The sequence below is a fragment of the Camelus ferus genome, chromosome 2 (genome assembly GCF_009834535.1).
Source record: "Camelus ferus isolate YT-003-E chromosome 2, BCGSAC_Cfer_1.0, whole genome shotgun sequence".
Taxonomy (NCBI): domain Eukaryota; kingdom Metazoa; phylum Chordata; class Mammalia; order Artiodactyla; family Camelidae; genus Camelus; species Camelus ferus.
The window spans coordinates 38,070,678-38,097,636 of record NC_045697.1 but is presented as its reverse complement, the minus strand read 5'-3'; the positions used below and the strand labels follow the sequence as shown (position 1 = coordinate 38,097,636).

The 26,959-nt window shown below is 34.5% G+C and overlaps 1 protein-coding gene across 1 annotated transcript; it reads left to right on the top strand.

Moving 5' to 3' along the window:
* The first annotated feature begins 256 nt into the window (after positions 1-256).
* On the top strand, positions 257-26,959 carry PDCL2 (phosducin like 2). Its single transcript, XM_014552940.2, has 6 exons — positions 257-445; positions 4,370-4,490; positions 5,058-5,148; positions 16,869-17,012; positions 22,850-23,058; positions 26,476-26,959. Exons 1-6 carry the CDS (start codon positions 257-259, stop codon positions 26,631-26,633), a joined length of 912 nt encoding a protein of 303 aa, XP_014408426.2. The 3' UTR covers positions 26,634-26,959.

Sequence of the window (26,959 nt, the reverse complement as noted above, 5' to 3'; positions counted from 1 at the left end):
TTAGTTATTATTATAGATAAAAAGATTTCTAGAAGAAAAAAGAGGAAGGAAAAAGAAAGAGAAAAGAAGAAAGAACAAACTAACAACAAAAACCCCAGAAAATCTGAATGGACAGGTACTATATCTAATATCCTGAAATTTAGCAGCTTAATACAACAAGTATTTATTATCTCATAGTTTCTGGGGAGTCAGGCATTTGTGAGAAGCTTAGCCAAGGTGGTTCTGGCTCAGGGTCTCTAATGAGATTGTAATCAACATGTCAGCTGGGGCTGCAGGATCTACTTCCAGTTTGACTGACATGACTGTTGGCAGAAGGCTTCAGTTTCCCACCACTTGGACTTTCAATAGGGCTGTATTTTGGAGTGAACTGTGTCTCCCCCTAAATTTGTATGATGAGGCCATAACCCCACATATGACTGTATTTGGAGACAGGATGCTTAAGGAGGTAATTACAGTTAAATAAGGCAATGAGAGTGGGGTTCTGTTCTGATTGGACTGGTGTCCTAAAGAAGAAGAGACACTAGAGCATGTGCTCTCTCTGCACACACACAGAGGAAAGGCCGTGTGAGCACACAACAAGAAGATGGCCTCCTACAAGCCAGGAGAAGAACTCTTACCAGAACCAGCCTTGCTGGCCCCTTGATCTTAGACTTCCAGCCTCCAGGACTGTGAGAAAGTACATTTCTACTTAAGCCACCTGGTCTGTGATATTCTACTGCAGCATCCCAAGCAGATTAACATAGGCTGCTTGAGTGTCCTCAAAACAGGGCCACTGGTCCCCTCAGAGCAAGTGATGAGAGAGACTCGAGAGGAAAAAGCAGCAGCAGTGCCTTTTACGACTGAGTCTTGGAAATCACACAGTGTTTTCAGTTTATTAGAAATGAGACACTGGGTTCAGCCTATACTCAGTGGAAGGAAGATTAAGCTTCACCTCTCAAAAAGAGTATGAAAGAATTTGTGAAGATATTTTTAAACTACCACAATAGGTTAAAAAGATTAGATATAGTTGAGGGCATTTTACAACTATATGGCAGTGGGTGACAGCAAACCACCATCTTACCGGGGATGTTGGAGGGCAAAATTTGGGGCTGGTAGAGTGATAGAATTGTGAGGAAGTCTCAGAAAGGAAGGTAATCCAGAAGGGATGATCCTTAAATCCTATGTAAAAATCCACACAAATCCTTAATTGTCAGCTAAACTTCATATGTATGTGGGAGACCCCAGGAAGCCTGGCAAAAAGCAACCACTAGAAGGTGAAAGAACTGAACTGATCTGAAATTTCGGCTGCTGTCCATTTCAATTGTAATAGTTGGTGTTGAGTCTAGCCAAGTTTAACTGCCTGCAAGTATAAAAGTCAACACACTTCAGAGGAACATAAAAAGTCATGAATTTCTATGATGTGTCATCCTCAATGTCTAATATTCAATAAAATTTAGACAAGAAAAAAAAAAGCCATATTCAAAACATGACTCACACTCAAAAGGAAAGCAATCAATGGAAACAGATCCTGAGATTATTCTGATGTTGACATTAGCCAATAAGGAATTTAAAGCAGCTATTATAAATATATTCAAGGACTTAAAGGAAATGAATTCACAGATGGAGAATGTTAACAGAATTAGAAGCAGTCATTAAATAATCATATGGGAATTCTTGAACTGGAAATATCAACAACTGAAATTTAAAAATTCACTGAATGGGCTTAATAGCAGATTGGAGATGGCAGGAGAGTCAGGGAACTTGAAGATGCATCAATAGGAAGTATCCAATTTTAAGAACAGATAGAAAACTATTAAAAGTCAATAGAGATCCAGTGGACTGAGGGGACATTATTAAATGGATTAACCATGTATTAAAGGAATGCATGGTTAACATGTAACAAACTAGGAGGGGAAAGATAGAGGGCAGAAATAAAGTAAATGATGGGTAAAATTGCCCAGTTTGGATCATAAACAAGGCAATACATTTCAAAAAATGGAAACTTTAACAAAGTATGTTTTCTGGCCAAGCAGAATTAAGTTAGAAATTATTAATAAGATACCTAGAAAAGCCCCAAATATTTGAAAATTAAGCAACATTCTTCCAAATAAAAATATCAGCAAAAATCACAAGTAGGATTAGAAATGTTTTTAACTGAATAATAATAAAAATACAACATACCAAAATTTGTAGGATGTGGCTATAGGCTTTGTTAAAGGGAAATTTGTAGCTTTAAGTGGCTATATTAGAAAAGAAAAGTTTATAGTCAATGATCTAAGCTTCCACTTCGAAGTAGAAAAAAATATGAGCAAAACACAACAGGATTTTCTTTTTCTGTTAGGTGTTCCCCTTTTTGTTTCTAATATTGGTTATTTGTACCTTCTCAGTTTTCTGTATCAATCTTGGCAAGTGTTAATTAATTTATTTGTCTTCTCTAAAAATTATTTTTTGACCTTGTTAATCTACTCTGTTATATATATTAAATTTTTCTTTTATCAATTTCTATTTTATTATTTCCTTCCTTTTACCTTTGGTTTATTTTGGTTTTCTTTTACCAACTTTTTAGGTTGGATGCTTGTATTTTAATTTGTAAGCCTTTTTCATTTTCAAATATGTTAAATTAAGGGTAAAAAACTCCTTTTATGAACTGCGTTGGTTGCAGCCCACATATTTTTGGTATGTGGCTTTATTATTATCATTCAATTCCCAATGCTTTTAAATCCCTATTGTGATTTCTTCTTTGACATTAAGGTCATTTAGAATTTTTTAAATTAAATTCCAAATAAATGATAATCTCCTAGTTATCATTTTCTTTTGATTTTTGTCCTTGGTCACAGTACTCAAATCTGTGGACCTTTATTCAATTTCTCCACCTCCTGACCTCTTCCAGAATTGGCAGTTGACCCAAGGGCAATGGACCCAAACATAAAGCTGCTCTCTCTGGATCTCCTTTTCATCTGGGATGTTCTTGCCATAATTCTTTTCACTGCCTTATTGATTCTCCAGTGGCTTCAAACTGGTTTTCATCTATATTGTCCAGTTTTACTGGCTGTTCTCAGTAAAAGGCTTGATCCAAAATATCTAGTCTGACATTACCAAATGCGTAACTCCTGCTGGTGGTGATTTTTAATTGTTATGACATATAGAAAGAATGGGGATCAGAAGATCCTGTGGATGGAGAGACCAGTAAAAGACCCTGTATGAATAAAAATCCAAAACTTTGGCCAAAGAATAGAATGAAGAGGAGAAATAAGATGATACTTGTATTATTTATGCATTGTTGCATAACAAATTTCCACAAACTTGGTGAGTTAAAATAACACATTTATTATCTCAGTTTTTATGGGTCAGGGGTCCAAGCATTGCTTATCTGGGTCCTCTGCTTCAGAGTCTTCCACAAAGAGTCAGCTAGAGGTGGGGTGCATCTAAAGGTACAACAGAGGAAGGGTCCACTTCTAAGTTCACTTACATGGTAGTTGGCAGAATTCAGGATTTTTTTGGAGGTATTTGACTGAGAACCTCGGTTTCTAGCTGATTGTTGAGTACATTCTCCTTGTCACATAGTTGTCTCCATGGCAGCCTCACAATATTTCAGCTTACTTCATCAAAGCCAGCAAGTCAGAGAGAGTACTGGCAAGATGGGAATTAGTCTTATGGAATAAAATCACAGAAGTGATACTCCTTTACCTTTGCCTTATTCTATTGATTAGAAGCATGTCATGGTTCTCACCCATAATCAGAGAGAGGATTATGCAGGTTGTGAATACCCAAAGGTGGCAATCATTCAAGGCCATCCTATCCTTTGTTTGCCAAAGTATTCACTCAAAACAATAGTTAATATGTGACAAACAACTTCAGGAAGAGCAGCAAATAAAACATCAAAGCCTAAGTAACAAAGAAAACAAGGTTAAATTTCATAGAAGGAAATTATGGTTAGACAGAAATTGAACTATGAAAAGATTCCTAGCTTCTTCTAAGATTTAACTTGTGAGTAAGAGTCCCATGAAGCGATATAACTGAAAAGAAGCAAGTTCACCTGGAGTTCTTGAATGCCTATGTAGAAAAAGAAAACAGTATTTGCATGCTGTGGATTGGTTTTACCTACTACAGTCTTCAAATAATTTTCCATGACTTATACAAGTTTCTTCATTAACACTTGATATATACATAACTTTAAGAGTAGAGGATACATTCTGTTTATCAAAGTATATAGTCATATTAGTACTGGGAAATGGGGAAAAAGTAGGCCATTTTGTTCTATTCTTTGAAACTAATGATCTAGTGTATCTGTAGAGTTCATGAACAATTACATAGGAAATGCAATATATCAATTTTACACATATTAAAATGCACAATTATGCTAATAGATTTTCTATTTTTTTTAATATAGGATCCAAATGAAGATACAGAGTGGAATGAAATTTTAAGAGATTTTGGCATTCTTCCTCCAAAAGAAGAGCCAAAAGATGAAATTGAAGAAATGGTTTTACGTTTGCAGAAGGAAGCAATGGGTATAGTTGTGTATTTGGTGGGCTGGATGAAAGGAATAATACAGTTATAATAGTGATAGTGCATTTCATGAACTTAGAGAGAAGACATTAGAAATACTTTAATATAAATCCCACCCGTACTTTTGAAATTAGGATGCTGGCACCTAAAATTCCTAATTCATGTGTTGAAAATTACATGCTAGTTAATATCAGAGCCGACATGCCCTGGTATCTAACCTAGTGGGGTTTCTCTACCTTGTGATTACCTCTATTTTGATCATTCTATATAGGATGTATTACTTGTCAAGGTTTCCAGGTACTTGGGAAAATTAAATTTGTAAAGCCTAATTGATTTTTGCATCTATTTTAAATGTAGTCTGATAGTTCTGTGAACTCTGAGGGACTAAATAACACTTTAAACAACCTGAAGCAGTCAGCCACAATATAGCTTTGTTTGTTGGAGAAACTGCAAAATTAAAGATATTCTTGATCTCCATTTATGTAATATATTGTTTTTTCTAGACATGTGACTATAAAGTAAAATTAGTTTTTAAATAACTGAATTATCTACAATTTATTTTGTTTTAGTTAAACCATATGAAAAGATGACTCTTGCACAGTTGAAGGAAGCAGAAGATGAATTTGATGATGAAGATTTGAAAGCCATTGAAATATATAGGTACAGTGATTTATTTGGATAATTTATGAGTTTTTGAATGAAATATTGTAAGAATGAAATAAGAAAAAGCCCTATTTTGTCTATAGAATATATTTTAAAAAGAACAAAACTAATTTTTAAGTAATATTTTAAAACTAACTCACTTTATGTAAGATGGATTTTTTTCCTGATCTTTTTGCCTTGGCTTAAACAAAAAACTCTTCAATAATATATAGCAGAACTTTATCAAGTTATATATGCATAAAGTAGAAAATATCAATAGAAGGCCAGTAAAAAGAGGGCCATGATTTTCCTTTTAGCATGATGTATGTCAAGAGTTTCTGTCATTTAATGAATAATTAATTATCAATCATAAACAAATTCTTTCAGAAATTAGAACAAGTGCATAGATTTCCCAACTTATCCTGATACTAAAAACAGAATGCTACAGAAAAATATCTCTTATGAATGTAAGCATAAAAATTTTTAAACAAAATATTAGCAAATTAAGTCTAGCAATTAAAAAAAAAGAATAATACATCCAGATCAAGTGAGATTGGTCCCAGGAATCCAAGGTAGATTTAACGTGAAAAAAATCAGTTTATTGGGTTAGAAGCAGCTATCCTCTGGTAGCAAGGAGTACACCCAGCACTCAGTTATTGTTTCATATTACTGTTCTCCGACAAAAGGAGCCAGTGTTCCTTAGAGGACTGCTTTATTCCACAGTGAGAGTTGAAAAAGAAGAGTATGAGCCTGGGGCATTTTGTGGTATCTGAAAGTTAAGGAAGTGCTAAAAAAATTTTTTTAAGGCACAGGAGCCAAACAAAAAGATATTACAATGGCCAGAGTTAGAACAGTTTGAACAACAAAATAAATAATTGTAATATGGGATTATAAAAATAATTATCCTTGAGCCCAAAGTGATATAGATAAGTAAATGAATATATAAACAAATTCACTTCTTCTTCACTGAAGATTTCTGATTAATAAGTGTAGATGGAATGAGAAAAATAGAAAAATGACCATCAGAACACCACAGTAATAATACCTTATGGACAAGATCTGCTGATAGATGCTAAAATGAGTGGGTGAAAGTTTAAATAGAAACAGGATATTTGCATAATCTCAAAGTATCACTCCCAAATATTTAGTAATTATAAAGGAGGAAATAGTAAGTTTACAGTGTAGATTTTGGCAGACCCTGTCTTTAGGAAGTGACCAAGATTAATATCACCAATAAAACATGTTGACATCAAATGACTCCTAATATGATGTAATGAGGACACATCAGCTCTATGTTACCCTTGTCAAAAATGCATAGCCTCAATTTAATCATAAGATACATCAGAGAAACCCAAATTTGAGAGATTTTCTAACAAAAACTGGCCAGGTTGATACCAGGAGAAATGGCAGAGGTAGAAAGCTCCAGGAATCCATCTCTCCACGTAGGCAACACTGTACTTGCAGAAACTGTCTGAACTAATGGCTTTGAAACTCTGGAGTCTATTTGAATACTTGCAGGATGAAGCTTGGCTGATAAATTGCAGTTAGTATTGGTTGATTTCAATCCTTATTCCCCCATCCCCAAGGCAGGCAGCTGTTTCAACAGCAACCTGTGTTTCTGGCACAGCTTGCTGGAGCCAGGGTAGGCAATGAGAACTTTGTCCTCAAATATCAAGATTCTGTGTTCTGATTGCAGATTTTTGCTTCTGAATGCAGAGGTGCAGGCACAGAGAGCAGCAACCATTGTGTCAACCCTCACTGGCTCAAGTGGCTTCCAAGGGACTTTAAGGAGCTTTATCTGTGTTTTGCTTCTGGTTGGTTTTTTTGTTTGTTTTTTTGTTTTTTGTTTTTTGGTTTTTTTTTTAGATTTTGGATATACATTTTGAACAACCATATATATGGGGGGAATTTAGAAAGCCTTGGGAAAGGTGGAGGCTCAGAAAAGACCTAAGAAGACCTTATGCTTTCATCTCAGGCTGATCCCTGATGCAGGCACACCCTATTAAAAAAAAAAAAATGGGGCAGGAGAAGAATCTGATTTCCAGAGTTATCAATTATAAGAATCAAATGTTTTTCATTGAAAAATCACAAGGCATAAAAAGAAACAGGGAAGTATGACCCTTTTAAAGGAACAAAATAAATCAACACAAAATATACTGGGAAAGCCAATATATCAGACTTACCAGACAAAAACTTTAAGGCAACTTAGTTAAAAATGTACAAAGAGCTAAAGGAAGCCATGGACAAAGACAAGAAAACATCATATGAAGAAAATGAGAATAGCAATAAAGAGATAGAAATTATTAAAAGGAACCAAAAAGGCATTCTGAAACTAAAAAGTACAATAGTTGTCTTAAAATATACACTAAAGGGCTTCTAAAGCAGATTTGAACCAGCAGAAGAAAGAGATGATTTGAAGATAGGACAATTGAAAGTATTGAGTCTAAGAAACAGAAAGAAAAAATAATGAAGAACACTGAGCAAAGCCTAATTGGCCTTGTGGTACATTTTTGGTGAACTAGCTAGCATACGGGAGTCCCAGCAGAAAGAAAATGAGAGAGGCAGAAAGATTATTTGTGGAAACAGTGACTGAAAACTTCCCAAATTTAACAAAAGATAAATCTGCAAATCCAGGGTGCTCAATGGACTCCCAGCAGGATAAACTCAGAGACCCACACAAAGATGCATCCCTTAAAATAAGACTTTCAGCCAGTTTCTCATCAGAAATGTTGGAGGCTGCAAGAAAGAAAGAAAAAAAAAAACTGTCAACCAAGAATTCCATATCTGAAAAAACTATGCTATAAGAATGAAGGAGAAATTAAGACATTCCTAGATAAAATCTAAGTGAACTTGTTACTACTAGACTTGTACTGAAAATTAGCTAAAGGAGTCCTTTAGGCTGTAATTACAAGATACTAGACAGTAACTCAAAATTATGTAAAGAATAAATAACATAGGTAAAGGTAACAATATAGGTAAATATAAAAGCCAATATTACTGTACTTTTGGTTTTTAACTTCCTTTTTTCATATGATTTAAAGGGCAAATTCATAAAACAGTAATTATAAATTGATGTTAGTAGACACACCATATATAACAATGTAGTCTGTAACAATAACAATATAAAGAGGGAAGGATGGAGATGTACAAGAGCAGTGTTTGTATGCTGTTTAAGCTAAGTTGGTATTATTCACAGTGGGTTATTGTAAGATACTAATTTTAATAAATCCTCACTAAGAAAAAACTAAAAGAATATAGAAAAGGAAAGCAAAATGGAGTATCACAAAAATCAACTAGAATATGGAAATACAAAAAGAAGCAATGATGAAATAATTGAGGAACAAAAAGCATATAAGGCATAGAAATACAGAAAATAACTAAATGGCAGAAATCAGTCCTTCTTTTTCAGTAATTACTTTGTTGTTTCAGTTCTAGCATGTTGATAGTGATGCTGTATGCTAGGAATGCCTGAGGTGCTCACTTGGGCCTATGTGACTCATAGCTGTGGCTGGACTGGTTATTGTGACTCTTACTATGATTTTAGGATGCACTTCAGCAAGAAACTGTCAGGGAAGTTTGAGGAACAAGATTTATTCGTCACAAGTCCTGAAGAATACACAATGTGCCTGAGAGCCACTCAGCCAGGTCTTAGAGAGGGGGAGGAGGGCTGTACCTTTATTAAGGTCCATTGATGGGATATCTAGGTTTCATGGGTTCACTCTTTCTTGGCTAGTTTAGAGCAGAAGAGCTGGAATTAGGGCACAGGAAGGGAGAAGAGGGGTCACTCAAGTGGTCATTTATCTAGGTTATGAAGGGCTCTCTGAAAGAAAGCGTTTTCACAGGGTGGGGAAGCCTAATTCTTTATCTGGTTGTTTTGCTAGTAGCTGTGTCATACAGTTGGCAATATGGTTTCAAGGAGGATGGGTGTCTTTTGAAATGAATGCCTCAGTAATCAAAAGCTTAATGTCAGACACTTACATTACATACTTTAAATGTAAATGGATTTTAAATTACTCCAATTAATCTCCAATTAAAGGCAGAAATTGGCAGAATGAATAAAAAGAAACACATCCAGATCCTGGAAACCAAGTAATTTGAGAAAGATCAAAATTGGAGGACTAACACTTCCAGATTTCAAAACTTACTACAAAGCAGCAGTAATCAAAACAGTGTTATAGTGACATAAGGATAGATATACAGACTGAAGGAATAGAGTAGAGAGACCAGGAAGAAACCATCTCATATACAGTCAGATGATTTTCAGCAAGGGTGTCAAGACCATTCAGTGGGGAAAGAACAATCTTTTCAACCAATGGTCTAGGAAAACTGGATATCCACATGCAGAAGAATAAAGTTGGACTCCTACTTCACATTATGTACAAAGGTTAACTCAAAATAGATCAAAGACCCAAATGTAGGAACTAAGACTATAAAACTCTTCAAACAAAACACAGTGAGAAATGTCCATGACCTTGGATGTGGAAATGATTTCTTGGATATGACACCAAAAACACAGGCAACAAAGGGAAAAAAATAGATAAATTGGACTTCATCAAAATTTAAAATATTTGTGCATCAAAGGACACTATCAAGAGAGTGAAAACACATCCTGCAGAATGGGAGAAATTATTTGCAAATTATATATATGATAAGGGATTACTAACCAGAATGTATAAAGAATGTATAAAATATGTATAAAGAACTTCTAAAATTCAACAACCAAAAAACTAAATAATCCAATTTAAAAACATTCAAAGGGCTTGACATTTTCCCAAAGAAGGTATACAAATAGAAAATAAGCACATGAAAAGATGCTTAATATCATTAGTCATTAGGGAAATGCAAATCAAAACCACAATGTGATTCCACTTCTCTCCCACTAGGGTGGTTATAGTAAAGGAAAATAACAAAAGTGTTGGTGAGCAGGTGGAGAATTTGGAACAGTCATACATTGCTGTTGGGAATGTAAAATGGTGCACTGCTTTGAACAGTCCAGAATTTCCTCCAATGTTAAACATAAAATTACCATGATCCAGCAATTCCACCCATAGTTATATATACCCAAGAGAATTGAGAACACAAAATGTGTACGTGAATGTTCATACCAGCAGTACTCACAGTAGCCAGAAAGTACAAAGAAACTTACTGGCCATCACCTGGTGAGTGGATAAACAAAATGTGGTATATTCATACAATGGAATATTATTCAGCCATGTAAAGACATGATGAACTGACATATGCTACAACAGGACTGAACCCTGTAAATATTATGCTAAGTGGAAGAAGCCAGTGACAAAAGGTCACATCTTATATGATTCTATATATATGAAAAATCCAGAATAGGAAAATTTGTGAGACAGAAAGCAGATTATTAATTTCCAGGGCCTGAGAGGGAGGACGAGGGAGTAACTGTAAATGGATATAGGGTTTCTTTTGGGGCAATAAAAAAAATTCTGGAATTAGTGGTTATAGATACACAACTTCATGAATATTTTAAAAATCACTGAATAATATACTTTAAATAGTTTAATTTTATTGTATATGAATTATATTACAGCTTAAAACTAAAGATTGTGGAGAAATTGATATGATCACTTTGGAAAATAGTTTGGCAGTTTCTTCTAAAGTTACATATACATTTAACATATAACCCAGTTACATTCAGTTATATTCCTGAATATTTACTTGAGATAATTGAAAGTATAAATCAATACAAAGACTTGTACATGAATATTCAGAATAGCCAGAAACTGGAAACAACCCAAAAGTCCATCAATAAGATGACTAAAGTAAAGTAAATGAATAAACAAATTGTAATGTATTCATGAAATGGAATACTACTCTGTAAGAAAGTAATCAAACTACTGATACATACAATAACTTTGGTGAAATTAAAAAATGTTATACTGAATTAAAGAAGCCAGACACAGGAGAAAATTTAATATATTATCATATACATCATTTTTAAAATATGATTTTTAATGAAAAAATAATTTCTGAAATAGACTCAATAAGAGATAGAAAAATATAATTGAGAAGAGCACCTGTGTCTTAAAATTTGTTGTGTAGCTGATTTTTCTCTACTTTTCAAGGTATAGATATTTCTGTTTTTAGAGGGATGGCAAGCTTACTAATTTACTACATGTAACATTGTTGTATTATTGATAATATGATACTATTATCATAATCAGACAAGGCTAGTACTTAAGTTGGTTAGTCAAAGTAATCACCTAGCATCATTACGAAAAATTTAGATTTCTTGTGTGAATTGATTTCATGATAGTGAATTAAGCTAAATTCAGGCTGTGGGAAAGTTTGGACAAGCAATCTGGTTTCCTTCATCAAAGAAATTTCTAGGGGAAAAACAGATAGAAAAGAATCTGTGTATTAAATGAGATTTTAGAGATATAATAGCCACTCTATAAATCTAATTTAGATCTGCATTTGAATAAATAAACTTAAAAACTGGAGAACTTAACTCTTAAAAATGGTTAACATGGTAAATTTTATGTATATTTTACCACAATTAAGTAAAGTTATTAAATGGATAATAGGATTATTTGAACAATATCTGAATATATTAAGGAATTGCCATTGTTTTAGGTATGATTATGCTGTATGAATTAAATTTTTTAAAACATTCTCATCTTTTAGAGATGTATTATGAAATATTTACAGATGAAATGACATGATGTCCTATATTTGTTTCAGAAGGGCCCTTGAAAGGGGGAGCTAATGGGGTTAGCCATGAAAGAAGATTGACCATGAATAGAAATTATTGATGGAAGATGCATACATCTGGGATCTCTTAACTACTGTAAATGTTAATAAACGTCCATTATATAAAGTTAAAAATGCATATTCCTGAGACCAGCACTAAGAGTTAATATTACTGAACTTCAGGTTGAGTCTCAGGAATATGCACATCTGTGGAACCTGCCATTCTCAAGTGATTCTCATATAGGATGTCCGCATGCCTCAACTTGATAAATACTGCTTTAGATCAATATCACTCTTGAAACATAGATGCAAAAATCTTAAAAGAAATATTAACAAGTAAAGAGTATTTTAAAATAATCAGATACAGTGAATTATTAGGGTTTTTCAAAGTATGCAAGTGTTGTACAGTGATCACCAACCTACTGATGTAATCATTTATGTCAGCAGAATTTATTAAGATAATCAATGCTATCTGCTGGAACAAACAGCTAGAAGATCTGTGGTTTCACACAGGGAAGTTCCTCACTCACAGGGGATGTATGTCTTATAATTCTTCTGGGCAGCTCTCCTCCAGGTGATGACTAGGGATCTGGGCTCTTTTCATGTGGAGCTTCATCAGCTCAGAATCCTTTACGTCCAGGCTTGCAGACCAGGAAGACAATATGAAAGATGGGGTGGGACATTTCAGGGATAAGTCATAGAAATGCACATACCTTTTTCACTATGTTCCACTGGACGGAATCCAGTCTAATGGCCCTAATCTAACTGCAAGGGAAGCTGGCAAATGCAGTCTTCTTGTGAGTCCTGGAAGAAGCTGTGCTGATGACAACCCAAATGGTCTCTGCCACAGAGATTAAAGGGAGATATTATACACAGAAGTTCTTTTACTTGTATATTCCACATCAAAAGTACAACTCTAATTGCCATCAAATTCTGGCATTATTTCAATATCTGTTGTCACTTCGGATCTAAGGAAAAAGGGACCTGTAGCCTTTTAAAATTTTACTTGTCCTTAAGAGAAAATTCTGTAGTCATCTTGATATTGCTGATTTAAAGCAAATTCCCCATTTAAATCCAAAACAAAACAGCAACAACAACAAAAAGTTTTAAGACCACCCCCCCCCCTTTTTTAAGCAGTTTTAAGTTCAAAGCAAAATTGACTGGAAGGTATAGATTTCTAATATACCTCTTGTGCCCACACATGCATAGTCTCCCCCATTACCAACATTCCCCACCAGAGTGATATATTTGTTATAATTATGAACCTGCATTGATACATCAGAATCACCCAAAGTCCATAATGTGCATTACAGTTCATTCTTGGGTTTGGACGTATATTCATTGTTATGGTACCATACAGAGTTTTTTCACTGCCCTAAAAATCCTCCGTGGGTTGCCTATTCATCCCTCTCCCCTGCCAATCCCTTATATATTTATTGCCTTTGTGGTTTTGCCTTTCCAGATTGTTATACAGTTGGGATCATATAGCCTTCTCAGATTGGCTTATTTCACTTAGTAATACGCTTTTAAGGTTTCTCCATGTCTTTCCATGGCTTGACTGCACTTTTTTTTTAAGCACTGAATAATATTCCATTATCTGGATGTACCACTGTTTATTTATTCATTCACCTAGTGAAGGACACCTTGGTTGCTTCCAAGTTTTGGCAATTATGAATAAAACTGCTATAAACATCTGTGTGTAGATTTTTGGGTGAATGTAAGTTTTCAGCTCCTTTGAGTAGATACCAAGGAACTTGATTGCTGGATCATACAGTAAGAGTATATTTCATTTTGTAAAAAAAAAAAACACTGCCAAACTATCTCCCAAAGTGGCTGTAACCATTTTGCATTCCTACTAGCAATGAATGAGAGTTCCTGTTTCTTCAGTCCCCTCCAGCATTTGGTATTACCAGTGTTCCAGATTTTGGCCATTCTAATAGATGCGTAGTGGTCTCTATTTTAATTTGTGTTTTCCTGATGCCACAGATGTGGAACGTCCTTTTATATGCTCATTTGTCATCATCTATTTCGATGAAGTGTCTGTTAGGATCTTTAGCCCATTTTTAAAAATCAGATTGTTTTCGTATTGTTGACTTCTTACTTTTTAGAGTTTTTTGTATATTTCAGATAACAATTCTTTACTAGATATGTCTTTTGCAAATATTTTCTCCAGTCTTTGCTGAAGAGATAGGTTCTGTGAATAAAAAATACTGCAAACCATATCAGGTAAATAAAGAATGCTGAAGTCAGCCACTGCAGCACACTCTCCCCCCCACCCCCCAGCCTCCGAAGACAAGCCTGCAGCCCAGCCTCTGCAGCCACTCACAATGGTGCACCCTGAGGGGACTCAGAATAATAAAGGACAAGATACTGGCCCTAGATAGCTAGATGCTTGTCAAAGGAATGAATTCAATGAGCCCAAATGTTTGTTACCTCCCATACATAGAAAAGCACTAAATTCTTTAACTTGAGATGCCTTTTTTTTCTTAAGATAGCAAATAATCTTTTATTGTTCCAACTACCTGGCCTTTGTTAAAAAGTTTCTATATATCCTAGCTCCTCCCCTACCTCTTCAGAGCAGTCCCTCAGGGCGATCTGAGAGGCTGTCATCCCGGCTAGAGTCCTCCCACCAAATAAAATATAACTCTCAACTTTCAGGATGCGCATTTATTTCAGTCGACAGTTTCTAGAGACAATAGTTGTTCCAGCAGTTTTCTGACCCCTAGAGTAGTCTGATATTAGGACACTATTGGAACATTAGTTTCAGATTCCCCAGTTTCTGGATTGCAGCAGAGAAAGCGGTTCCCTTGGCAGACCAGTTTTGCAATGTCATTCTGGGAGTCATTCGTAGTAGCCAAGTCTGGAGCCTCCTCCTTCATCTTTCCATTGAGTTTGTAAAGCCCTTATTTCCTCAGATTAAGCTTCTTGCTGCTTAAAATAGCTAGAGGGCTTTCTGTTTATGCAACTGAATCCCTACTGATATGATTGTTAGGTGAAAAATGCAGGCCATTGAACACTTTGTCACTTCCTGATGGCAAAACTAACCCAGGTATGTACGTCTTTCCCTGCCCAATTCCACTGAAAATAACAAAGGAAAATGAGGAAGAGAAGGTGAAGGAGAGGAGGACGAAGAAAAGTAGTTGATTGCACCATTAAGTGGGGCATTGTGCCATCACTGGAACAAAAACTTTGAAAAATTTGAAAGATATTAAGCCAATGAGATCAAACTGAAGGAAGTTAATGACAGTGATGCAAAATACTCAATACAAACAAAATAGGGCTACCCAAAGACTGGAGTATGTGTAAGTTCTGAATATCTGGGCCAGTAAAGGGAAAATTGAAGGACTTCAGTTTGAGAACAATGAGAGGACCCTAGACTTGGGTTACTATTCTTGACATTCTCCTCTAGGCTTAATTTTGCTTGGATTACTTGTTATATAAAGTGAGTGGTTTTACTGGACATGTTTCTAATATGGGAAATAAGGACCCTGTGGTATTTACTCAGAGGATCTGAAAACACACCTGAGTGTGTTTTAAAACACACTCAGAATTTTGTATGTATTCAGGTGAAATCAACAGATCAGGATATAACTGCCATTATTATTCTCAGGTCTCAAGAGTAGGGGCATGCCCCACAATGCAGGGCCACAATGGGAAGCACCAGAGTTGGTTAAGAGGCAGGAGGAGTGAGGGGATAACATAGACATGAGCCATTATGTAGTTTCTGTGGGAAAGACAAGCTAGGCAGGGTAAGCAGGTTTAGGACTGGCAAGTTTGTATGATTTTGGCAGGCTCTGGACTATAGTGTCTATCTCTGGTTGTCTGGTACCTGGCCCAGGGATGATTTGGTCAGGGGGGTAGGGGCTCAGCCCAAGTAGAGGAGGTGGCTGAGGGACTGGGCTCTGGATTGGTTGGTTTATATCTGAGGAATGTGCTCTCTGGTGAGTGTTACCTCTCTTTGGGAATTAGCTTGCTCCTGGGAGGGGCAGCCTCTCCAGGATCAGCAAAGTCCCAGATGCCAGAGGATCAAGAATACAGAAAACAGGAAAATATTGTTAATACACACAGAAAGAAGGGGAGTAAGTGCTCCCAGATAACTTAGAGATACAGAGCAGTAACTTTTTGAGATACTTGTAGATGTGTCAGAAACCATTTGGATTTACTTCATGAGTTCAAGTATTCAACACCTAAATCAAAGTATGTAAATTTTGAGAGAGTTGTTTAACAAAGTTTTAAGATTCTCCATAGATGAAGTAACTAGGTAACATTTATTGAACACTCACTGTGTGCTAGGAAATTTACATGTTTACATTTAATCCTGACCAATCCCATGAAAGTCTGTATTAGTATTATTCACACTGGGGAGAAACTGAAGCTTGAAGAGATTAAATAAGTGGCCCAAGTCCACACTACTGATAAGTGGGAGATGGCATTTAAACCCAGTTTAGTCTGATATTAGAGTAATCGTTCTTCTCTACCACCTCTCTACCTGCAATAAATTTATAATAAGTAACTATACATATTCACAAAGGCTTTGAACTGAAACTCAGCATGATAGTTAAGAGCATATAAATGGGGAAAATAATAGTATTAACTTCATAAAGTTTTTCAAGGATTAAATTAGTTAATGTAATGCATTTAAAACAGTTCCTGGCAACATAGTAAGTACTCAATAAATGTTAGTTATTATTATTATGTATATTCTCCCTTAATAATGTATATGAGAATTTGTTGGCCCAATGCCTAAATAAACTATATTGATATGATTAAGACTTAGTATTAAATAAAAATAGTCAATAACTAACTTCTTATACTTTGCAATACCCATGATAATACATATTCCCATATAATAAAGAGAAATTGGCATGATAAGGCCATTAATAGTTATTCTATCATCATTTAAAGTGTTTGATACATACTAGCATTACATCCATTGCTCTAAATTGTTATTGCATATGGGAATGGCCTTAAGAATATAACAATTTTCTTATGTAATTTAACTTCATTTTTTTAATTAGAGAAAAGCGGTTACAGGAATGGAAAGCTCTTAAGAAAAAACAAAAATTTGGGGAATTAAGAGAAATTTCTGGAAATCAGTATGTGAATGAAGTCACAAATGCAGAAAAAGATGTGTGGGTTATAATTCATCTATACAGATCAAGGTAATTATCATAGCTTTTTTTGCAAAATGCTCAATACTAATGTTTTAAGATACATATTTTTGGCTTTAATGTTGTATAAAGCATATAAAAAGACTAATCAAGAAAAAGAAATAAAGTAAATTAACTATACTTCAACTTAAAAAAGAAAATTTAATATATCTATAGAGTCATTGGCTTCAGGGATTAAATTAAGCACTTTAATATATTTTCATGCCTAATTGAAAGAACTTGTCATACTTCTTAGAAAAATAAGTACTCTTGGTAGTTAATTTTTAAAAAACTTGACAAATTTGAAACACACAGAAAAGTAGAAAGAATGATAAAGTGAGTACTCTAAATACCAGCCAGGTAGATTCAACAATGAACATTTTGCTGTATTTGTGTGATTGTGTGTGTGTGTATTTGTAGAACCATTTCAGACTTAAGTTAGGCAGTACATATTTTTCTAATATTACTTTTAGCATGCCATCCACTAAAATAAAGCAGTATCTAGATTTGTAGCAGATTATAATTATCAAAAGAAATGATATACGTGTGTTCTGAAATGTAAATTAAGCACAATGCATTTACTTTGTTTTTCTTAGTTTCTTGTTCCATAAATCGTTAAATAACATCACTTAGTATTAAGAGGATTTCTGGGGATTTTCTAGATGCTGGAGATGCAGAGACATCTAAGACATCTACCTCTTCCATTAAAGAAATGTTGGTGCAGTAGAGGGAGACAATTAAATGTAATAATAACATCTTTTAGGTCTATGTTTGAATTCTATACAGAGTAAAGACACTGAAGAGGGTGTAGTAAGCTCTACCCTTGGAGGATGGAAGTACTGAACTTTAATTCTTGATGTTGGCCTCAAAAATTAAGATTCCCCAAGTTTATGGAATTGGAGGATGCAGACAGGCTGAATGGGGTATTTTGGGTGGAGTATACAGCTCAATCCGAGGTACAAACATAAGTGGTATCATCTTGCTTTGGAGGACTTTACATAGTATTAGCAGGCAGACACTGTTGCAGGAGAGATCAGCAGGCGCTGGACCATGGAGAACCTTTAAAATTATGTGTAGGAGCCCAGACTTTGTCCTGAAGGCAGTGAGGAGCCATTGAAGGATTTTATGCCTGAGGGAAGAGCATTTGCTCCATGATGAGATTTTCATGCTGAGCTAACTTTGTCAGCAGAGTCTAGAATGAATTTGGGGAACCAAAACTTGGAACACAGGAACCATTTAGGACAATCTGATGCTGCTCAGATAAGATAGGTAAGAAATAAGACAGCAGAGAAATAGAGGAGAGGATAGATGAGGAGGAGATAAGATAAGGAGATAGAATCAATATGACTTGATTACTTATTAGATGTTGTAGAAGAAAGGGAGATGTTTGGTTTGAGTGCCAAACTATGAAAATACAGAAGACAATGAATGCCTGATGGTGTAGTTTAGATGAAAAAAGCTACAGAGAACTCCAATGAGCAACCCATGAGCCAATATCAAAGATTACTAAATGAATGTATGTTTATATATGTCAGATGAAAATAAAATATTTAAGTTAAAAAAGATATTTTTGTGATTCCCCACTTTGAATATACATATTTGAATAAATATATATATTTATTTATATATATTATATATATTTAACTTTGGCCTCCCTTTACCCATTTCCCTTACCCTCCATCCCCCTCACTCCTGACAGTCACCAGTCTGTTTTCTGTATCTATGAGCATTTTTTTCTCTTTCTAGATTTCACATATAAGAGAGATCATGTGGTATTTGCCTTTCTCTGTCAGACTTATTTCACTTATTATATTGTCCTTGAGGTCCATCCATGTTGTCAGAAATTGGAAAAATTTCATTCTTTTTAGTGGCTGAATAATATTTCATTTTATATATATACACACACACCACAATTTCTTTATCTATTCCTCCACTGATGGATACTTAGGTTGTTTCCATATCTTGGCTATTGTAAATAATGCTGCAGTGAATATGGGAGTGCATATATATTTTCAAGTTAGTGTTTTTTCCTTCAGATAACTACCCAGAGGTAGAATTTCTAGATCATATAGTAGCTCTATCTTTAGTTTTTAAAAGAACTTCCATACTGTTTTCCATAGAGGCTGCACCAATTTTTCTTCCTACCAACAGTGCACATGCATTCTCTTTTTTCTACATCCTCCCCAACACTTGTTATTTCCTGTCTTTTTGATGATAGCCATTCTAACAAGTGTAAAGTGATAGCTCATTGTGGTTTTGACTTTTATTTCCCTGGTGATTAATGATGTTGAGCATCTTTTGATGTACCTGTTGGCCATCTGTATGTCTTCTTTGGAAAAATGTCTATTCAGATCTGCCCATTTTTAAATTAGATTGTCTGGCTTTTTGGTATTGAGTTATATGAGTTCTTTATATATTTTGGATATTAGTTCCTTATTAGCCATATGATTTGCAAATATTTACTCCCATTCAGTTGGTTGCCATTTCATTTTGTTGATAGTTTCCTTTGCTGTGCAGAAGCTTTTTAGTATGATGTAGTCCCACTTCTTTATTTTTGCTTTTGTTGCTTTCGCTTTTGGTGTCATATTCCAAAAAATCATCTCCGAGACCTATGTCAAAGAGTTTATTATCTATGTTTTCTTCTAGGAGTTTTAAGGTTTCAGGTCTTACATTCAAGTCTTTAATCTATTTTGAGTTAATTTTTGTGTATGATGTAAGGTAGCGGTCAAGTTTCATTCTTTTGCGTGTGGCTGTCTAGTTTCCCCAACACTGTTTATTGAAGAAACTGTCCTTTCCCCACTGCATATTCTTGGCTCTTTGTCATAAATTTATTGCCCGTATATACGTGGGTATTTATTTCTGGACCCTTTATTCTGTTCCATTGATCTTTGTGTCTGTTTTATGCCGATACAATAATGTTACAATTACTATAGCTTTGTAATATAGTTTGAAATCAGGGCACATGATGTCTCCAGCATTGTTCTTTTTTCTCAAGATTGCTTTGGCTATTTGGTTCTTCTGTGGTTCCACACAAGCTTTAGATGAATTTGTTCTATTTCTGTGAAAAATGCCATTGGTATTTTGATAGTGATTGCATTGAATCTGTAGATTGTTTTGGGTATTATGGACATTTTAACAATATTAATTTCCAATCCATGGGCACAGAATATCTATTTGTTTCTTCTTCACTTTCTTTCATTAATGTCTTGTAGTTTTCAAAATACATGTTTTCCACCTCCTTGGTTAAATTTATTCCTAGATATTTTATTCTTTTTGATGTAATTATAAATGGGATTGTTTTCTTTATTTCTCTTTCTGATAGTTCATTATTAATGTATAGAAATACAACTGATTTTTGTGTATTGATTTTTCATCCTGCTACTTTACTGAATTTGTTTCTTAGTTCTAACAGTTTTTGTGATGGCGTCTTTAGAGTTTTCTATATATAAGATGACATCATCTGCAAATAGTGACAGTTTTACTTCTTCCTTTCCAATTTGGATGCTTTTTATTTTTTTCTTGACTAATTACTCTCACTAGAACTTCCAATATTATGTTGAATAAAAGTGGCAAGAGACATCCTTGTCTTGTTCCTGATTTTGAGGAAAGGCTTCAGCTTCTTACTGTTGAGTATGATATTAGCTGTGGGCTCGTCATATAAGGTCTTTGCCGTGTTGAGGTGTGTTCCCTCTATATCCAGTGTGCTGAGTTTTGTTTTTTGGGTTTGTGTGTGTGTGTGTGTGAAATAAGGTAAGCAAATATATTAAATAAAAAAGCCAGAAATTGGTAAAGAAAGTCCAAGCAACAAAAAAATATACAAAGTCTTTCCCCAGGTGCTGATAAGAACCTAATACATTATCATTGATTTCCATTATCAGGGTGTGTTTAAAATGGAGCAAGAACTCAAACATACGTGCAAAGCAATTGGAGTGCAGAAATCTGTATTCTTCCCTGATCATTTATATCTGTCTGATCTACAATGAACTAAACATTTTTTTCCTCAGTGGTTCACCTTTATTAAGTTTTTCCAGAGTACACATTTAATTTTCATAAGAACTATTATTTTTCCTGTTGCACTTTTATTTATTTGCTAATTTTAATAAAATGTGCAGTTGACACAAACAGGTGTAGAGGGAAAAGGTAGACAAAGTCCAGGAGGATCACCACCTGCCTAGAATAGGCAGTATGCCCTGGTGTGAGTCACTTAGTTACTTCACCTTCAAGAGCTTCACCTTCGACTGTGGGTGTGACAGGTTTTAGGAGTTGAGGATACAAAGCAGAATAAGAAGTTTTATGGTATAGTGCAAGAGGCCATTTAAACATTATGTGTATATATATATATATATTTTGAAAATACATACAAAGTAGTACAAGAGAAAAAAGCACTAATTTTGTCTGATCAAAGTATCTTCCCTAATTAAGAGTGCACACTAGTTTTTCTTTCCTCATACACTATTATTTCAAATATGCTCCATATAAATGATGAGGAAGTGAGTACAAAGGAGAGATACACTTCTACCGAATTTAGGTGTTTTTTTTTTTTAAAGAAAATATGGATAAAGATCAGATTTTTTTTTGGTTGAGGGCAGAGGGGAGATTAAGTTCATCAGCTGTTGATATCAGAATGGATAAGATTGCCCAGTGAATGTGTCTAGGATGAGAAGAGGGTCCAGGACATAATTATAAGGAATATCTACATTGGAGGCATAGAAACAGAAAAAGGAAGTCAAAGGAATAAAAAGAAATTTAATAGAAAGTGTTATCAAAGAAGTCAAAAAAGGAGAGTTTTTCAAGAAGGGAAGTAAACAGAGCATAGAGGTTTTTATCTTTTTTGTTGGGCTGTGACCAGGAGAGAGAGTAGTCATTAGAAGGGGAGAGAATGGGAAGGGACTTTTTAAAAAATGTAGTAACTTGGATATGTTTATGTAAAGTGGAGAAGAAAAGATTAAGAGAACAGGAGAGTAGGGAAGCTGAATAACAAATGGAGGAAGACCCCATAGGAAATGGAAGGAGTGTGGGATAGAGGATTAGCTTTGAAAGAATTTGATAAAGCTGTGCGTGAGTGATAGACTGGAAGAGAAGGGACTAATCAGAGCATGAATGTAATGAGAGTTAAGTGATAGAGCAGGAGGAATTGCAGGTTTGGGTTACATTTCCGATTGATTTTAAATTTCTGATGAGGAATAGTTCTGGATAATGGGGAACAGGACATGGCATGTCAGAGAAAAGGGTGGATGAAGTTTGTTAGAGTAAAAGAATTCAAAGAAGTCTGAAATAAGAACTTTGGATGTGATTATCTCATGTGGAAATAAACCCATGATGATAAGAATTGGGATCCTCTTGTTTCAATTCAGAATTGCTAAAGATTTCCCTAAATGTGTCCAGTTTTTTTCTTTTCTCTTTCCTCCCTCCCTCTTGCGTTCTATAAACTGGCTCAATTAAATTGATGCTAAGTCAGATGTGGTCAACCTCAGCTAGGCATCAAATTACCATGGTAGCAAGCTTCCTAGGCTATAACAATGTTTGTAATAAAAATTACTCTAGGGTAGGGCTGGGGGTAGAGTGCATGCTTAGCAGGCACGAGGTCCTGGGTTCAATCCCCAGTACCTCCATTAAAATAATAATAATAATAAAATAAATTTTAAAATAAAATAATTCAAAAATCAGAGAACTCATTATTTCATCATTACTAAAGGTAACAATAGAGGATGACAGTTGATATGCTCTTGTATTGAAAGGATATCTAAAGATATATTTTTGTCATGGAGATGTTTCACTTATTTTATTAGACTGAGATAAGTTGTCTTGTTTTTTTTTTAAAATGTTGTATGTACTGTTTCTCTTTTTAGTATCCCAATGTGTTTGTTGGTTAACCAGCATCTTAGTCTTCTAGCAAGAAAGTTTCCTGAAACTAAATTTCTTAAAGCCATCGTGAACAGCTGTATTCAACACTACCATGACAATTGTTTACCAACAATTTTTGTTTATAAAAATGGTCAGATAGAAGGCAAATTCATTGGAATTATAGAATGTGGAGGGCTAAATCTCAAGCTAGAAGGTAATTATGTTATTTTCAAAATTTGTAAAAAAAAGGTGAAAACTTCTATAAATTAACAAATATCATAAAAGTTTATTTCCATAAAACGTAAGTTGTTTTCCTCCTTGTTTCTAGTTTCTTTTTATATGCCTCCAGAATAAGTTTCCTACAATAATACTCTTAGCATAACACCTACTGGCTTAAATCCTTAATGGTTCACTGTTTCAAATAAAAAATTCAAAATCATCTGCTTGAGATTTTTAGCCACACCTATGCAACTGTATTTCTCAATGCTTTCTAGTTTCTGCTCCAGCCAGGCTAGTCTTCATTCACTACCCCAGACACAGTTCATTTGTGCCTTTGTACTTTGTTTCATACTCTTTTCTTCTAGTTGAAATACCCTACCATTCTTTATTCTTCCTTACAAACCCTATTTCTTTATGGGTCCCCTAGGTTTCCATTTATTCCATTATGTGATTCTGGACCAATTTATAATCTGTCTTCATCTTCTCTCCTGAATTTATATAGCATACATTCCCTATACAACTTATTTCGTGTCTTATCAGATATCATTGGTTAGTCAATTCCCTTTCAGTTTTGTCTCTCTAACAGGTACAAGGACTATGTCTACCACTATTTTCTTTTTCATAGTGCACAGCATAGGGCTTCATATTTTCACCTTCTTTAATAATGTTTACTTCCTAACATAGTTCAAAGGCCATATCTTTCATCTAGTCATTTCTTAGAACTGCTTTAATTCTACAGTACTACACTTTTTTTCTTTTATTATCATGTTAAAGCCATTGTGAACAGCTACTTTGAACAGCACTGCTTTCACTCTCTCATTCCACTACAGCTGTTTTTGGCCTCACCTCCAGTACTTTAGTTGTTCCAGAATGACTCCCTTTTCCTTCTCCCAGTCTTTAAGTCTGCTCTTTGTTTTACCACCTTGTTTTTTCAGTTTGTACCTTATCCATCTAACTTAAAAGAATACATAAGAGTACAGACAATAATACAGCAAACATTATGCAATTGTTACCAAAAATAACAAATAAGAACCTTTGTTCGTTTGTCAGCTCAGCTATTTGTTTATTGTTGAAATTAACACTACAGATACAGTTGAGGTTACCTATATTTCCATCCCTAGTCCCATACCCCTCCCTGCCTCACTAAGCAATCACTGTCATGAATAGAGTGTCGCCTGGTCCATGCTTTTTTAAATTGTTATATTTAAAAAACTTTGTCGTAAAATACACATAACATGAAATTAACCATTTTAACCATTAAAAAATATATATAATATTATTAACTATACTTACTCTACTGTACATTACATACCCGGGACTTATTTTATAAATAAATAAGTTATTTTATTTAATCATTTTAAGTATGTAGTTAAGTAACATTAAGTATATTTTCACTGTTGTACTATCATCCCTATTATCCATCTCTAGAACCCTTTGCATCTGGCATAACTGCAACTCCACATCCTTAAACAATTCCCTGTTCCCCTACCCCCCCCCCCCCCCAGCAACCGCCATTCTACTCTCTAACTCTGAATCTGACTACTCTCAGTACCTGGCATAAATGAATCATACTGTGTTTATCCTTTTGTGACTGGTTGATTTCACTTGGCATAATGTCCTCAACGTTCATCCATGTTGTAGTGTGTATCAGCATTTCCTTCCCTTTTAAGGCTGGCTAATATTGCTGTATGTTTTTATAGCACATTTTGTTTACCCATTAGTCTGTTGATGGACACCCGGGTTGTTTCTACCTTGTGGCTATTGCGAATAATGTTGCTATGAATGTGGATGTACAAATAATTAGTTTTAGTCCCTGCTTTCAATTCTTTTGTGTATATACTCAGAAGTAGAATTGCTGGATCATATGGTAATTCTACATTCATCTTTTGAGGAATATCCATACTGTTTTCCACAGTGGCTGCACCATTACACTCCCACCAACAGTACTCAAGAGTTCTAATTTCTGTACATATTCATCAACACTTGTTATTTTCTGTGTGTGTGTGTTTTAATAGTAACCACCCTAATGTATATAAGGTGTTTTCCCCCCATTGAGTTTTAATGTTTCCTGTGTCACTTTTCATGGTTCCAAAAATGCTTCAATTTGTTTCAGAAGTCTACTGTGTTCCACTGGTCTGTTTGTCTATCCCTCAGTACAGCACTGTGTTAATTACTATACCTTTATAACAATCTAGTTGCCTCTAGTGGGGCAGATATTTTTCAGAATTTGATATAAATGTTGGAATTAGTCAAGTTCTGTGAAAAATCCCATTTTTAACTTATTACATTATATTTATAGATTACTTGTTGGAGGCTTGATATCCTAATAATAGTGACTGTTCCTATCCATGAACGAGATTTAGCTTGTCATTTATTTTGGTCTTCTTTTATGTTTTTTGTAATTTCCCTCATAAATGTAATGTATTTATGTATGCATATACAGTTGACCCTTGAACAGAACAACACAGGGGTTGGGAGCAGTGACCCCTGTGCAGTCAAAAGTCCGCCCATAACTTTACAGCCAGCCCATGGTATTTGCGGTTCTGCATCTGTGGATTCAACCAACCACAGAACATGTAGCACTGTAGTATGCTTATTGAAAAAATTCCACATGTAAGTGAACCCCTGCAATTCAAATGTATGTTGTTCAAGGGTCAATTGTATTACATTATGTAATGTAATATATTTTGTAATTTTCCTCATAAGTGTATTTTGTAATTTTCTTCATAAATGTTCTGTTCATCTGTATAGTACTTAGGAATACATTAACAAAACCATGAATTTGCCAGGATGGGGGATTTTGGTTATCCATTCAGTTCTTTTCAGATTTCTCTCTTGGATATTTTTCTGTAATTCACATTTTTGTTGAAATTTTCCCTTTAAAATTTTCAAAACTATTGGCATAAATTTTTTCATAGTAGTCTTATGGCTTTAAAATCTTGGTTATGCCCCATGTAAATTCTTTATATTATTTGATTTCTTTACTTTTCTTGTGATCATTTTTGCCTGAGGTGTGTCTATTACTCTCTTCAAAGAACCAACTTTTGATTTTGTTCGTCACCTCTACTGATTTTGTTTTTCTATTTTTGCTAAAGAATTCTCTTCATCATATCCCTCTCTCTGCTTGGGTTTACTTTATTGTTCTTTTCCTAGCTTCTTGATTTGAACTTTCAAAGCACTATTTTCAGGCATTTTAAAATAAACATTTTAACCATAATTTCTCCCTTTAAGTATAACTTTGCTGTATCCAATGTATATTTTGATATTGTAGTACATTCATTATAATCCAGTTCTAAATATATCATTTCCACATTAACTTTATTAGCGTCAACTTCTATTTCATATAGATGAAAAATTCTTCCTTTCATTTTTTCCAAGATTTTTATCTGATTTAATGGGCTATTTATTGCAGAACTTGAATGGAAGCTAGGAGAAGTTGGAGCAATACAGACTGATTTGGAAGAAAATCCCAAAAAAGGCACTGTGGATGTGATGGTATCTTCAATTAGAAACACTTCTATTTATGACGACACTAGTAGTTCAAACAGTGATAATGATGATACCAAGTAGAAATACTTAATAAATAGCTTTAAGGTGTTAGTATATGGAATACTTTATTTGTCACTGCCTTTATAGTCAGAGATGAGAAAATTTATACATAGATCTATTTTATTTCGTTTTTATATTAGAATTATAGCTTATATGTCATTATAAAAACTTACAGCTGTTTCTGAATATTCATTGCCTCCGACAAAACCGGAATTTGTACTGAACTCCCTTAAGTTTTTCTGTAGTTTATCCTTTTTCTGATCCTTGTTGGACAAAAACGAACATATTCCAAGTCCTCTGTGTGGCCTGCTCACTTCCAAAGAGGCCTATGAATGAAAATGATGAAA